Here is a 15,058-nt window from a genome sequence, read left to right as displayed (position 1 = left end):
TCTTGATCTCCTGACCTCTTGATCCGCCCACCTCGGCCTCCCAAAGTGCTGGGATTACAGGTATGAGCCACCACGCCCAGCCACTGGGTGGCTTTTCTCTTTGTCCTACCTGGATCCCCTAGCAGGTAAATGGGGACCCCTCACCTCTTTTGCCCTGTGTCATCTCCAATCTTGCCTTAACCCATTCATTCTGAGAAAATAACTAGTTCTGAGGAAGTGCTGATCCTATCATCTTCAGAGAACTTGACTAATATCACACCATTTCAGACCTGCTCAGGCTTTTGCCCTAGAGCCCTCCTTGTCAAGACTGGAAAGAAAAGTAGTGTTGGTCACTTTCTCCTGGAAATGAGGTGTTAGCGATGGCTTCTTCCACATGGAAAAGGCCCCTGAGGTGTAAATATAAAGATTCAGAGAGTAAAAGGAATTGCATTCAAGGAACTGCAGCCAGTTTGGTTGGATATGACAGATCAAGGAGCAGCTTGCAGGACAGAAGGAAGTCAGAAGATGCAGCCCGTGCTGTGGACCGTGCCTGCTCCGTTTCTGTGGAATGAGTAGGAGTTTGCGCTGGTTCACCTCTGCTTTGAGGCTGCTCTGTAACCACTCACACTAGGCCCTTGGGAGAAACTGAGTGAGTCCTTCCAAGCAGCTAGGGCTGATGAGACACTTGCAGGTTTCCTGGGACTTCGGATTACAGTCACCAACAGAAGGCCCCAGCTGTTCTTCAACTGAGCAATCTCCTTCAAGGGCTTTTCCAAGCTGAGGAATGCGTGATGCTGTCTTTCTGTGAGCTAATGGAACTTCCTCTTAGTAAGGAGAGGGGGTAAATGGGCCACCACTGACTGAAGAGGAAATTCAACAGAACTGTGTTTTCCCAACTTTGTAAATAGCCATAGTCAGGGTGTGCCTTGTCTACCCAACATATATCCATCCCCCCGCCTCAGTGTCCACACTTTCACAGAAGACACACAGTCCCTAGGAGGCTGGGCCCCACCCCCTGAGCCCACACTGCTCTTCGGGTGGAACGTATCTGAGCCCCACATGTGAACAGCACAGCAAGGGAAGCTGTAGGCCGTGACCACCTGGGACCACTGGCAGTCTGCTGCGTAAGTGGCAGGTCCGGGCAGTCAGGGCTGATTTGATCAAGCCTCAACCTACAGGACCCTAGATACTAGGAAGCTTGACTCATTCATTTCCTGTTGTGCTCATGGGTTAAAAAAGCAAACCCACAGTTTTGGGTTTGAAGTAAACCCCAATTTACAATTAAATGCGTTGTTATTAATGACCCACACCACATTTTCCCACTATCATCTCGATCCTAACTTCACTTAATTTCCCATAAACCTCCAAAAAGGGTGGTGGGACCCAATAAACACTCTGCCAAGGAAGGGTTGGGTAGGGTAAAACCCGTGTTTTAAGAACATGGCTCTGGCCAAACATCAGACATTAATCAGGAAGAATAGAGCAGGAGGCAGAGAGACCTGGCTGGAGGCTTTTATTGTAGTCAGCATTTCATTTTGTCGAGAAACATTATGAAGCACGTATTATGTGTTGGACATGGTGTTCAGCCCTGGGTACAGAGTGCTGAACTAAAGAAGCATGACTTCATGGAGCCTGTCATCTGGTTATGAAGATAAACACCAAACAAATAAACACAACAAACGTATTACTACAATCAGTGATAAGTGGTGTGAAGGAAACTAATATTCCACATGAAGGATGAGGCAGGAAGCAGAGAAACAGGGTAGGAGGCTGTCTTAGACTGGGCTACTACAACAAAACACCATGGACTGGGTGGCTTAAAAAACAGACATTTATCTCTCACAGTTCTGGAGGTGGGGAAGTGCAGGATCAAGGTGCCAGCTGAGTGAGTTTCCTGGGAGGGCTCTCTTCCTGGCTTGGAGAGTGCCTCCTTCTTGCTGTGGCCTTACATAGTGGAGATAAAGAGCTCTGGCCTCTCTTCCACTTTCTTACAAGGGCATTAATCCCATCGTGGAGGCCCCATCCTCATGACCTCATCTCAACCAATTACCTCCCAGAGGCCCCACCTCCAACTACCATCACACTGGGAGTGAGAGCTTCAACATGAATATGGGGAAGACAAAAATATTCAGTTCATAAGAGAGGCTTATACAATTGTCTAATCAAATGAGAGTATTGAGCAGGGGCAGTGGGAACAGAGAGAAAGGGACAGACTCAAAGACATTGTAAAGAAAGAGTTATCAAGATGGAGTGACAGGCCAGAGTGAAAGAAGGTCTCAGAAGTGCTGGTCACACTTGAACCCAATGATGAGAAAAGCAAAATACGGACATGGAAGGGAGACACACGTGTGGAGGGAGAGGGGAGATGATGAATTCTGGCTTAATAATGACAAGTCATCCCAGAAAATGTCTTTCAGCAATTGGCAAGGCTGGCCTGGATCTGTGAGGCTCAGGGCTGGGGATTCCCATGTGAGAGTGAGTGAGCCCATAGCCCTTAGTGTGAAGGTAAGGACACCAGCTTGGAGAAGATTCCGAAAACCCTGCAGCCAATAGGCAGTTAGAATATTCACGTGATGACTTCCTCCCTTGAGGAAAAGCAGGCTGCCATCCCTTCGACTCATCGAGTCACAGGAGCCGTGGCTGTATTTGGCATCTGTCTTGCAGAGCCCAGCCAGGAGCCTCACTGGGGGTCCTTGGTCCATCACAGCCCATCATCAAGGATGCAGCTGAGGGCTCCCTTTAGTAAGTTGTCCAATCTGTAGACCTGAGAGGCTCAGGGAGGGGTATAGACTAGTACATGATCAGCAAAGGCCTGGGTGTAGGGTGCCACACCTGTCTACCTCTACCCACATGGGGCAGAAGGGCATGGTGGAGATTAAGACCTCGCAGTGACCCTGGAGAGAACAGGAACATTCCTCAGGATCCTACTATCTGGTCACCCCAGCCCTGGAAGTGTCCCTTGCCCTCCACCTCCCCACACCCCCTCTACCTGTCCCCTAAGGCAGAGTTTCTCAGACGATTGCCTCTGTCAGAATTACTTGGGAGTATTTGTCTTCCTAAGCTGCTCGCCAAGGCCCAGAATTTCTGAATGCCGGTTCCCAAGGACCTGCTAGGGAAACAACTTACAGCGACCACCTTGCAGGTGATTCCAGCACACACTGAGTCACCCCTTTAAGGAACAACCTGATGATTTGCTGCTTGTTCTGTTAAAATCAGTCCTTTTTCTCCCCACTGCCCTCTACTTGGTATCACCCAGTCCACAACTTTAAGTGTCATCTGGATGCTGGTGGCTTCCAAATGTCCAAACAGGGTTTCTCTCCAGAACTCTATCCAACAGCCTCATCAGCAGCTCCATGTGGATATGTAGCATTGCATCTCAAAATTATAGTGTCTACAACAGAGCTCATGATTTCCCTGACACTCCTTCCTCCCCTAGTCTTCCCCACCTGATAAATGGCACCACCCTTCCCCTAGTTCAGGCCAAAAATCCAGGAGTCAGCCCTTTCTGCCCCATCAAACTCCTCAGTAGGTCCTATCAGCTCTACCTTCCAGATAAATGGTGGATCCGATCACTTGTTGCCACCTCCCACTGTCATCTGGTCAAATTCATTGTCACCGCTCCCCTGGACCACCATGAGGCTCTGTCCTGCTCCTCTGCATCCACTCCTGCTCCCTCAGTCTAATCTCCATCCCTCAGTCCTCCTGATGCAGTGCACAGGGCTGCATGGGCTCCCCCGGAACTGGAGGAGCCAGGCAGTAAGCAGATGGCAGGCCGTGGGCACTGGAGACAAGACTTTGTCAGGCCAGGAGGACAGGAGGCACTGACTGTACGGGCTGTCATGGGGATGTGCACAGGGATCAACGGCGTGTGGACAGCGGGCATTTGGCCCAGCTGGTGCTTTCTGGGAGGCCTCCTTGGGGAAGACAAGCCAAGGGTTCTGAAAACTTCCTGGCCAGCACCACCTTCTCTCCCATCCTTCACAATCAACTTTTTGAAATAATTGAAAGATTCACTGACTCCACTTCCAACTGCTTCTGCAGCACTGACAGCTCCAGGGACACCCCACACATGGTGTGCTATAATATGCAAATGGCCGGATGGACTGCCACAGCAAGCTTGTTGGTCTGAAAATGCTCCAAGGGCAAACAGGAAGGGGCAACAGCCCCAGGGAGTAGAAAGAATGCTGAGCCACTATCTGTTCTCTCCACATGAAACCATCATGTCAGTTCTGGACCTCAGTCTTCTCATCTGTGAAATGGACAGAGTAGTCTTCAAGCTGACTTCTTTCATTAGTGCCCTGGGCACATTGCTATCCCTGAGTGTGCTACATGCAGTACTGACTGTGGGCTCCCGGACAGCAGAAACCCCTCTGATTTCTCTCTGTGTCCTTTGCACCCAGTCAATGCCTAACACGTTGCAATGGGTGCTCAATAAATTTTGATGAATAAATGAATGCACGAATGAATGAATTTCTTCCATTTGTGGGAAGGAACTTGAAGAAGCATAGTATCTAAACATGAGAAGGTAACAGTGGTGATGGTAGCTTGTGGCTGAACAGACACTTGGGAGGCATTTAGACTGAGCCTAAAGAAAAGCAGGCTGTACCTAACTATGACTTTAGATTTTATCTTCAGGCTTGCCATCTTCTTAGCCAAGGCGTATTATACTATGCTGATTCCCTTCCTTGCTATTTTCACCCTACAACTCTTGGGTGTTGTAGGAACTCAGGGCTACAGACCAAACAGGAAGACTAAGGCAAGGGGATGTGGTCAAGAGACAAGGCAAAGGACCATGAAAATATTCAACATGCATTCACTCTTTGGGCAAACATTGAGCCTCTGTCATGGGCGGGCTCTCTGGAAACACAAAAGGCAATCTGACATGATCCTTCTCCTCCTTGGCTCAGTTGTGTAGTACACACACACAGGCATACACAGGGGTGTCTCCACCCACCTCCTTCTCCACTCCCCACCCCCGCCCAGCACTGTGGAACTGATTAGAGACCTTCTGGAGGGAGAAGTAGGTTCTTGGGGGCCAAAGATGTCAGGGTAGATGCCAGCTTGGACTGAGGGTAGAAGTGGGTGAAAAAAGATTATTCAGAGTTACCTGAGCTCTGAAATAGCCTCCCAGCTGGAAGGGACCTCAGAGTCCTCAGGTCCAATGGCAGCCTTATACAAACACAGCACCAGGGGCTCAAAGCTTGCGCTCACCAGCTACAAGGGGAGGAAATGGGACTAGAATAGAAGATGTGACTTCTTTTTTTTTTTGAGACTGAGTCTCACTCTGTTGCCAGGCTGGAGTGCAGTGGTGCGATCTCGGCTCACTGCAACCTCTGCCTCCTGGGGCTGCAGGAACGTGCCACCACGCCCAGCTAATTTTTGTATTTTTAGTAGAGATAGGGTTTCACCATGTTGGCCAGGATGGTCTCAATATCTTGACCTTGTGATCTGCCGGCCTTGGCCTCCCAAAGTGCTGAGATTATAGGCATGAGCCACTGTGCCTGGCTAAAGATGCGACTTCTTATATTGCCCACCATCATTACCCCAGTGGCTCCCTGCTTATTGTGAGAAACTGCATCCTCCTGATTGGAAAGGAGGAGACAAGCCCAGTAGCTCTGCAGATAAAAACTCACCTCCAGCACTGCCAACCGGTTTTTTTTTTTTTTTTTTTTTAGTGACAGTCTCGCTATGTTTCCAGGCTGGAGTGCAGTGGCACAATCTCAGCTCACTGCAACATCTGCCTCCTGGGTTCAAGCAATTCCCTCGCCTCAGCCTCCCTAGTAGCTGGGATTACAAGCACGAGCCACCACGCTTGGCTAATTTTTGTAGTTTTAGCAGAGACGGGTTTTCACCATGTTGGCCAGGCTGATCTTGAACTCCTGACCTCAAGTGATCCTCCCACCTTGGCTTCCCAAAGTGCTAGGATTACAGGCATGAGCCACTGCGCCCGGCCCCACCTGTTGTTTTGCTGGCCTGCTGCTGCTCCAGGCAGGCAGAACATTTTCACTTCTGGTCTCCAAGTGTGAGAATTCACCAGGCCACCAGCTTCCTGTTTTGTATCAGATCTGTTTAAATATCACAGCTTCTAGATGGTTTTAGATCACTAAGCAGTTTTTAGAAATATAATAATGATCCTCCCATCTGCTCCCACTTTGAGTTTGTCAGACTCCTGGAGCAGAGAGTGGGGCACTATAGACTCTGGGCTCCTGGTCCCTGGCACTAGGCACCCTCCAATGCCACTGGCATGGGACAAGATCATTAAAACTTGAAGAAGAACCTAGAGGAGAGAAAAGCTCCCTCTTCACCTGCCAGCGTCGTCATGGTTTTGATCATTCCTTAGTTATACTTCAAGGTAGAAAAATCGTCATCTATGTGCTCTCTCTCAGAAATGTAACTGATCATGAGCACAAGGTTGAATGTAGTCAAGGATGAGGAGAGAGAGAAAGTTTTGGTTTTCAGAGCACCTGGGATTGCACCAGGGATGAAGCAATGCTCAAGATGTTCTGAAGAGAGATTTCAACACAATTTCCTGAGAAGTTCCTGGCTATGGCCAGAGGCATGCAAAGTACCGTGGAGAACTCAGAAGAGGTTTAAAACCTGATCTGCCTGCAAGAAATGCCCATCAAATAGGAGAAGACAAGGTTAATTTCAGGGAGACTGGATGCCCCCATGGTGCCTAGCATAGTTCCTGGCATGTTATGGAAGCAGTGTGAATAAATGAATGCAAAGAAATAATCAATAATAAAGTTATGGGAGCCTGAGACTATCTGTATTTAAAATCAGCAGAGCACAAGATCCATGGGTCTTACAGAAGGCTCCCTGGAGAAGGGAAATTTGAGCTGGCATGAAGAATGGGCAGAATTTGGTGATTTGGAGGTCAAGGAAGGTCTAAAAAAACAAAAGGAAGAAAGAGGAGTAGGTCAGTGGGAAGCTCAGAGCTGAGGATGGGGCCTAGGGAGGACTGGGCTCCTGAGCTCCCTTCTCACCACACAAGGAGACCCCAGAAAGAGATTAGAGACCATCTAGAGGGAGGAGTATGTTCTTGGGGGCCAAGGATGTCAGGATAGCTGCCAGTTTGGACTGAGGCTAGAAGTGGGTGACAACGGATTATAAAGAAAATAGATTCTTGCCTGGCCTTGAACAAATCACTTCACAGCGCTCTGAGCCTCTGTTCCCTCACCTGTGAGGCTGTGAGGATGAAGACAGGCTGTGCATCATAAGCCTCGTCCCTGCACTGATACATGCTCAGCAAACATTAGCGTTTCACCCTACAGGTAAAGAACAATTTGGCTGGGAATGGGCCAGACTTGGAACCTGGTCAGACACATTCAGAGTCAAGGAAAGGCTAAGTAATGCTTAGAATCCTAGACCATTAGGGAACTGCAGCCGTCACCTTTCAACTGCCATCTCCTAAATTAGAAAGATACATTGACACTTTGTACTTGCATCTTTTAATTGTTTATTGAGCACCTACTATGGACCAGGTTATATGCTAAGAACTGAGAATGCGGAGGCTTTAAAAAAAAATAGATAAGGTCTTTGCTCTTCTACAAGTAAGAACCAGGAGAAACCTTGGAAAAACAGTCCAAACTTTTGATTTCCAGATGCTGAAATAGATGTCCAGAGAGGTGGACTAAGTAGCCCATGACCACACAGCACGTCAGGGCAGGGTCAGAACCAGACCTTATATTACATTTAGTCCTCATCCTTACGCCCTGATGTCAGCTGCATCCGTGAGGGCGCAGACTCTGCTCAGCTCTGGTGCAGCCAGTAGCCAGCTGTGGAACTTGGGTAAAACATGCTGCTTTTCTGACCCAAGTGTCCGTATATGTAAAACAGGACCAAGAATAATCCCTGTGTCTCAAGCTTGACATAAGGCTCAAACGCAGTACCATGCGAGAAAAGGCTTTGTGCTCTGTGAACTGTGGACTGTGCAAACAGTCTCTGCTCCTCCTTTTGATCACTAAGCAGTTTTTAAAAATATAATAATGATCCTCCCATCTGCTCCTACTTCGAGTTTCTCAGACTCTTGAAGCAGAGAGAGAGGCACCATAGACTCTGGCCTCCTGGCTTCTGTCACCTGGCCCCCTCCAATGCCACTGGCATGGGAGAAGATCATTAAGACTTCAAGGAGAACATAGAGGAGAGAAAAGCTCCCTCTTCACCTCCTAGCCTCATCATGATTTTAAATGATTTTCTAGGACAAAGAAGCTTTCTGTGGCTACACTGGGTGTCTCTTCTCTACTCGGCAAGTAAAGTTACTGGCCTCCTCCGGCACGCTCCAGTTTTAGGAGCTACTAAAGACCTACAGAACATAACCTTGCTTGCAGAGGGCTCAGCTTGGTTGAGGAACAGCACAAATGGAGGAAATGTGGTCACCTGCAATTCAGATCAAAATGGGTGGTATCAAGTCTCGAACCCTGAGCAAAGTCAGAGCAAAGATGGACTTGAGCCATCCCACAGAGACTAGATATGGCTAGGAGGGGAGGGGCTGTGGGGACAAAAGGGCACCCAGGCTGGAGAATAGCCCCAGAGAAGGCACCAAAGGGTGGCAGGGGAACTGGGAGCAACCAGCCCCTAGGCCCTCGGCCCCTGTGACTACCTCTGGGCTCTTAGGGCCAGTGGAAAGAAGAACTGTAAAAAGGTAGCAGGAAGGTGCTGGGAGAGGCCCTGGCACAGCCATGGTCTGGGTGCCCAACCAGTGCCTGGCTCAGCCAAACCTGTGGCTGGGTTTCCAGGCATCTGCTCCCCAATCGTTTCTAAACAAGCTGGAATCTGCCCTTTGGAGCTCTCAACAGAAACACGCAGAGTCCAGGGGTGGGGCCCAGGCCCCAAGGGTGAAGAAAGCTGTGTTCGCCAGTGGCCTGCGGAAGTAAGGAAAAGAGGGGGAGGCTGAGGGGACAGAGGGTGCGTCAGAGGGCCCTAAAAGAGGAAGTCGCCCAGTATCAGTTCTGCTCCCGAGGATGGGAAATACCCTCCATGCTCCCAGCCCCGGGCAGCTGTCCCCGTCTCCTCACCTGAAGCCACAGACCTGAGGCCAGGGCCACCTGGCTCCTGGGCCCCATCCTCCCTTTCAAGTTTCCCCAAGGCTACTGAGTTCTGAGCACTTCCAGGGGCGTAGGCCAGGCATGGACTGCAGACCCAGGATCCCTGCTAGGCAGGGTGTGGGTAGAGAGTTTTATTGGGGTCGGGCCAGGTGCAGCGGCTCACACCTGTAATCCCAGCACTTTGGGAGGCTGAGGTGGGTGGATCACTTGAGGTTAGGAGTTCGGGACCAGCCTGGCCACATGGTGAAATTCCATCTCAATTAAAAATATAAAAGTTAGTTGGGCATGATGGCATGCACCTGTAATCCCAGCTACTTGGGAGGCTGAGGCAGGAGGATCCCTTGAACCTGGGAGACCGAGACAGGCAGAGCTGCAAGATCCCACCACTGCACTGCCTCTGCAAAGGCAGGTGAGACTCTGTCAGAAAGGAAGGAAGGAAGGAAGGAAGGAAGGAAGAAGGAAGGAAGGGGGAAGGAAGGAAGGAAGGAGGGAGGGAGGGAGGAGGAGGGAGGAGGGAGGAGGGAGGAGGAGGAAGGAAGGAAGGAAGGAAGGAAGGAAGGAAGGAAGGAAGGAAGGAAGGATTGATTACTGGGGCCTGAACCTCAGGGATTAGGAAACAGGCCCCAGTCCTCAGAATTGAAATCCAGGGAAGGAAGCTGAAGACAACCCATCTCCCCTCCCTGCTATTCCAAGAGGCCTTCAAGGAAGGGAGGGGTCCCAGAACCATTAAGGGGCCTCACTCCCACTTACTCAGGGACAGAAGACTCAGTTGAAGACCTCCAAATCCAGAGACTTGGTAGTTAAGTCAAAGCCTGGCTATGCTGGGAGGATGGCCGCCAGACCCTGGCAGAAAATGGGGTAAGGGCTGGTAAAGCTCCTCGCCTTCCTTCCTCTACAATCTGCTACAACCCAAAAAGAGAAATGAGGCTTCAGGAAAGGGAGCATAGGAAGAGAAATCACACAGCTTCCCTCCTCCTCCCCCTTGCTGTACTGGGCTCCTGCATCTGTTGCTGGGCTGCTAGCAGAGGGGCTGGTGGATGGCTGTTCTAACTGCAGGTTTCAGCAGTGACAGGCCCCCTTCTCTTGCCCTACTCCAACCACAGGAGCCCTGAGGACACTGCCTCTCTGGTTTGAACAAGTCTGCACTAAGCACCTTCTGAGCTGATGTCCCATGCACACTCCACCTCCAGTCCAGCAGGGCACAGACCGGAAAAAGGATGATGACTCACGAGGGGAACTGCCCCGCTGTCCACCAAACTATAGTGGATTCCTGGTTTCCCTGCCGCATTATCTGGTTTGTTCAGCCTCGCCTGGGTTCCTCTTCACACTCCCACCATTTCCGGCCCCCTTTTGCCACAGGGCAGGCTTTGCACAAGAAATGCAGAACACTGTAAGGTGGCACTCACCCACTCCCCCGTACCCACCCCATCGCAGGAGCCTAGGCAACAAGAACATGTTTCTAGACTCTTCTCAGCACTGCACATCAAAATTGGAAGTTGGTCATGTTTGGGATGCACTAAGGCCTTCAGCAGTAAGAGAACAGGCCCAGATTGGGGACGGGGCAAGGGGAGGGTTGAAAGTGCTGGAACCAAGTACAGAGTGGGGCGGGGCAGAGTCGAGGCCCAGCTCAGGCTTCAGGGAAATTGGCCTCAGGTGGGAATGTTAAAACCATGTCTGGAATCACCTCTGTGTAATTTGCCTATTTGAAGCTATGACTGACTTTCTGGCCCCTGGTCAACCGTACAAGGGGAGGTGACTGGAGATACCCCATAAAGAAGCTCCCCACTGGTGTCTGGAGGCCTCGCCCACACTGGACTGCACTGGGCAGGGCCGGTTCTCCAGGACATCTCTGACCCCTCCTACAGGCTCAGGGGCTTCCCGGGATCCAGCTCCCGCCTGAGGAATGGCGGCCTCTTTTAGTTCTGTGAGAAAGCCGCTGCTGCCCAGCCAGACTCCATCCCCGGAGGCCTGACTCCCCAGGACTCCCATGCCATAGGCTGATGGCATATCCAGAGGAGACCCCCTCATTCTCCACAATGAGAGGCTAGGCCAGGCCTTGAAGATCCAAGGGGATGAGGGCAGTCCAGGGGAGTCTGGGAGGGGCAAGAACTGCCGGAGGGAGAAATGGTTTGGATGGGAAAAAGTAACTGAGATGCGGGGAAGGGATTGGCTTGAAGGCAGTTAAGGGAAGGTGTGGCCAAAGGATCGGTGGGCCGTGAAGCAGGGGAGGCTCCTGGGCGTGGAAAGCTCAGAACTGAAGTGATGCTTCTCAGAGATATTGGCCATCTGGATATTTCATCTCAGAGCAAGAGCTGAGGGTAAAAAGCTCTGCTCTAGAAGCTTCCACCTTGAATACAAACAGAACCTTCCCGGGAAGGAAAGGCTGGGCATGGATTGGGTGGACAGGAGGAAACAGGGCAGGCCTAGTGCCAGAAGCGGGTGGGGGAAAACATGACCCCAAGCCTGAGATCAGCACTAGAAGACAGGGGATGAACCGGATAATCTCTTTGGGTTCCAAATGGTCCTTGGTGCGAGGCTTGGGTGCCTGGACTGTCTTAAGACCTTACTTGGACATCAGGCTCACTCGGCAGCTCTCCCAACTCCAACTCCTCTCCCCAGGGCTCCACAAGCTGCTGCCTCTGCATCAGACTAGCCTGTTGGAGAACTTCATGTAGCCACCATCTGAGCTGCTGATGTGACCACTGATGGTGAAGGGCGGACCCATCTCTAGATCCTTCAGGTTCCTGAAAAAGATGATCCAATCAGGCTACTGGAGCTGATAACCTAGCCTCTCCCTGGGACCCCCATCTCCCTTGACTCGAGGGCACCAACTCACTGACTTGTCTTCCAGAAAAGCAAGTGGGCCAATTACTGTAATCATCTCTCAGGGCCAAAGGAGGTACAGCCCTGTCTGTGGCAAGTAGATGAGATGACCAGTGCCAAGAGGACTTCTGGCTCGCACTCCCTGAATCCTTGATTTTCTCATATGCTCCTCTTTTTGATACCATCTTGTGCCTGAGATTACATTATCTGTAATCAGACCTGTCTCCAGCAGAGACATGAAATGCTTGAAGACAGAGACTATGCCCAGTCATCTTTGTACTCCTTGAAACTAATACCGCAGTAGTGGTGGTTATGATAGAATCTTTCTGAATAAATGAAAAGGAAGGAAGGAAGGAAGGAAGGAAGGAAGGAAGGAAGGAAGGAAGGAAGGAAGGAAGGAAGGAAGGCAGGCTCTGCCTGCTTGGGGAAGAGATGGATGGATGGATGGATGGATGGATGGATGGATGGATGGATGGAAGGATGGATGGATGGATATTCCCTGCCTAAGGGTGAGTGTTAAGGAGATCATTGTCATTAGGGTTTCACATAGTCCTGTCTGTGTTCAAGTTTTAATTCATGGGACTTTTCTAAATGGATTCCCGTGCCCTTCTTTTGTTTTCTTAGGGGCATGAACAGAAGACAGGAAAGGGAACCAGTCAGTTCTTACTCTATCTTTGATTCTTTTTCCGTTATATCTACCCCCAACCCCCACATCACCCAGATTTCCCTGCATTTACTCACCGGATTTGGTATAAGTTGAAGACAAAATTAGGCCCTAGGAGGACAATCCAAAAAGAGAGGGTTAGTACCTCCAGGGGAAGCAGTCCATCACCCTTCTAAGAATGTCTGGTGCTCCCTCCCCCTTGTCTGGAGGAGGAAGGTGGCTGGACTGGACCTCAGGATGGGGTGGCAGCATCCCAGCCTCCTTCAGGGCCCCCCATTAAGGGTCCTGATTATCCTGGGATGAAGGCAGTCCTAGCCTGGACCCCAAAAGAACCAGACCTGGGCTTGAATTCAGACTCCACCTCATTCTAACTCCATGACCTTAGCCTCATGTCCCCATCTATAAAAATGAAGCCTATAATAATGTCTTTCTCATGTGGAATTTTAAAGAAAATCATATTAGACGAAAGTGCATTGGCACATAGTAGGTGCCTGACAAAATCCATGGACTCTGTTAAAGTTAACTGCAGATCTAGGAAATAGTCTCTACCTCTTGGCATTCCAGCACACCCTTCCAGCTTTCCCAGAATCCAGTGAAAAGTGCAGCTATGTCTAGAGTTGGGAACACCACAGCAATTTCCAGGAGACTCCCAGAGAAGCTGATACCTCCACAAGCTTAGGAGAGGGCCCCAAGACCCATAGGCAGGGGCAGAGACACAAAAGGAGCCAGAGTTAGACCACTTGGAGCTTGGCCTGTCTAGCCTGTTGCTCTTGGCCTTGGGGGTCCACACAGACCCCTGGCATGGACGCTGAAGGAGGAGGAAGCTGGCGGCTTGCTGGGGTGGGAGGAGCCCCCATTCCCTCGATAAAGGCGCCATTGCCCCACCTCACCACCTCAACTGCTCAGCCACCCACTCAAGTCTTCAACCACTGCAACCACCACAGGAAATATTTTTGCATCCCACCATGCTGAAGAGTTTGCAGCCCTGCCAGGCATTGCTATGGGAGAGGAGGAGCTGGGCAGAACTGGGGCGACAGGGCCCAGTGCACACTCACCCTCCCAGCAGTACCCGCGCTGGTACCACTTGGCCAGGCTGTAGCCGAGGATGGACACGAGCAGCAGCAACAACCCCACGCCAAGGATCAGGCCCAAGGTGCTGATGGAGTCCTCACCTGCAGAGACACACAGTTGTGCACCCTCCCACAGCCCCCTGCACCAAGCCACCTGCACCACATTCCAAAGCTCCTCTCCTCCCTTCCCACTGCCCATCAACATAACTCCCCTGGGAGCCTTGCTCTGAGCCCGAGGATTCAGCCCAGCTAGACTAAGATGAAAATGTTTGACACCTGAATTTTTAGAGTGAGCCTATCCAGTATTTGGAGCTTATTAATCCAAAGGGATAGTCATCTGATAGTAGAGATTGTTTGAGGTCTTTTTGAAGCCACAGGCACTCTACCTGGAAAAGGCTCTGCCTGTCTGGGGGAGAGCCTGGGACGTCCCGCCTCAGCATAAGCCAGGTGATCAGAGGGGCCACCTGGAGGGTCCAAGAACACCTACCTAGGAGCCTCAGTCCCCACTCCCCTTTGCAAAGCCCATGCACCCAGTGGCAGCAGGGTGTTAACCCTTGAGCTCTGTTTGCTGCCTGTACTTACCACTTCTTCCCTTTTTGTGGTATGAGCTCTTAGCTAAATTTATATTTTATTTGTAAAGCCAAACCAAGAAAGAGAGAGAGAGAGGTTGGAAACCTGCAGGGAGATGAGACAGGCCGTGGTCGAAGCAGAAAGGGCAACCGGTTCTGAGGAAGAGGCTGACAGTGGGGGCACCCTAGGGACAACCCACCTCTGCTGGGGGAGGGAATCAGGAAGGCCAGCCCCACTCCTGCCTGATGCCAGGAGTGTGGAAGAATGAAATGATTCCCCATTTGGTGTCCTGAGGTTCCAGGGATATTGCCAAGAGGCCAGGAGTTGCAGTGGTTGAGCTCAGACTTTAGGTGAAGGCTAGCATCTGAAGCCTAGATCCACTGGCTTATTTGCAGACTGTGAGACCCTGACACATGCAAGTCCCTTTACCTTTCTGAACTTCAACTGCTGTGATGGAAAATAAGACTAATATTAAATACACATAGATTTGTTGTGACAATTAAAAGACATACCATATGTAGAGAGCACTTAGGAGAGGATCTGGCATACACTAAATGCTCAATAGATATAAATTGCATCATTATTGTTGTTGTCATTAGTATTATCAAATGGTGCAATTGTATTTTTTAAGTATTTCACAATTCTCCCATTAAAAATGGTATGCCCATGCTATGCCCCTTGGTCCTTCCTCTCACTAGCAACCAGGTTATTCTCTACTCAGTGAAGAGAATGTAACAGCCAAATGCGGAGGGAAGCAGTCTCTCCTTTCAGTTTTAAGTTCCAGAAACCCATGCCCTTAGAGAGAGGGGAAGAATTCACAGCATAGACAAGAAGTGAGCCAGAACCAGAATTACCCTCCTCATCATACTAGGAAAAAATACCCAACCCAGAGAGATGAAAGAGAT

General features: G+C 50.4%; 1 protein-coding gene across 1 annotated transcript in view; it reads right to left on the bottom strand.

Annotated features, from left to right (window-relative positions):
* The window catches only part of SMIM35 (small integral membrane protein 35), a 100,098-nt gene that overhangs the window by 8,373 nt on the left and 76,667 nt on the right, over positions 1 to 15,058 (bottom strand). The window contains exons 2-4 of the mRNA XM_031652922.1: positions 13,569 to 13,685; positions 12,591 to 12,624; positions 11,594 to 11,770 (exon numbers count right to left, since the gene is read on the bottom strand). Of these exons, the coding sequence (XP_031508782.1) occupies positions 11,671 to 11,770; positions 12,591 to 12,624; positions 13,569 to 13,685 (251 nt within the window). The 3' untranslated portion in view covers positions 11,594 to 11,670. The remainder of the gene's footprint in view (positions 1 to 11,593; positions 11,771 to 12,590; positions 12,625 to 13,568; positions 13,686 to 15,058) is intronic.

The sequence above is a fragment of the Papio anubis genome, chromosome 12 (genome assembly GCF_008728515.1).
Source record: "Papio anubis isolate 15944 chromosome 12, Panubis1.0, whole genome shotgun sequence".
Lineage (NCBI taxonomy): Eukaryota > Metazoa > Chordata > Mammalia > Primates > Cercopithecidae > Papio > Papio anubis.
The sequence above is the reverse complement of the archived record's forward strand: the minus strand, read 5'-3'. Positions and strand labels throughout refer to the sequence as shown.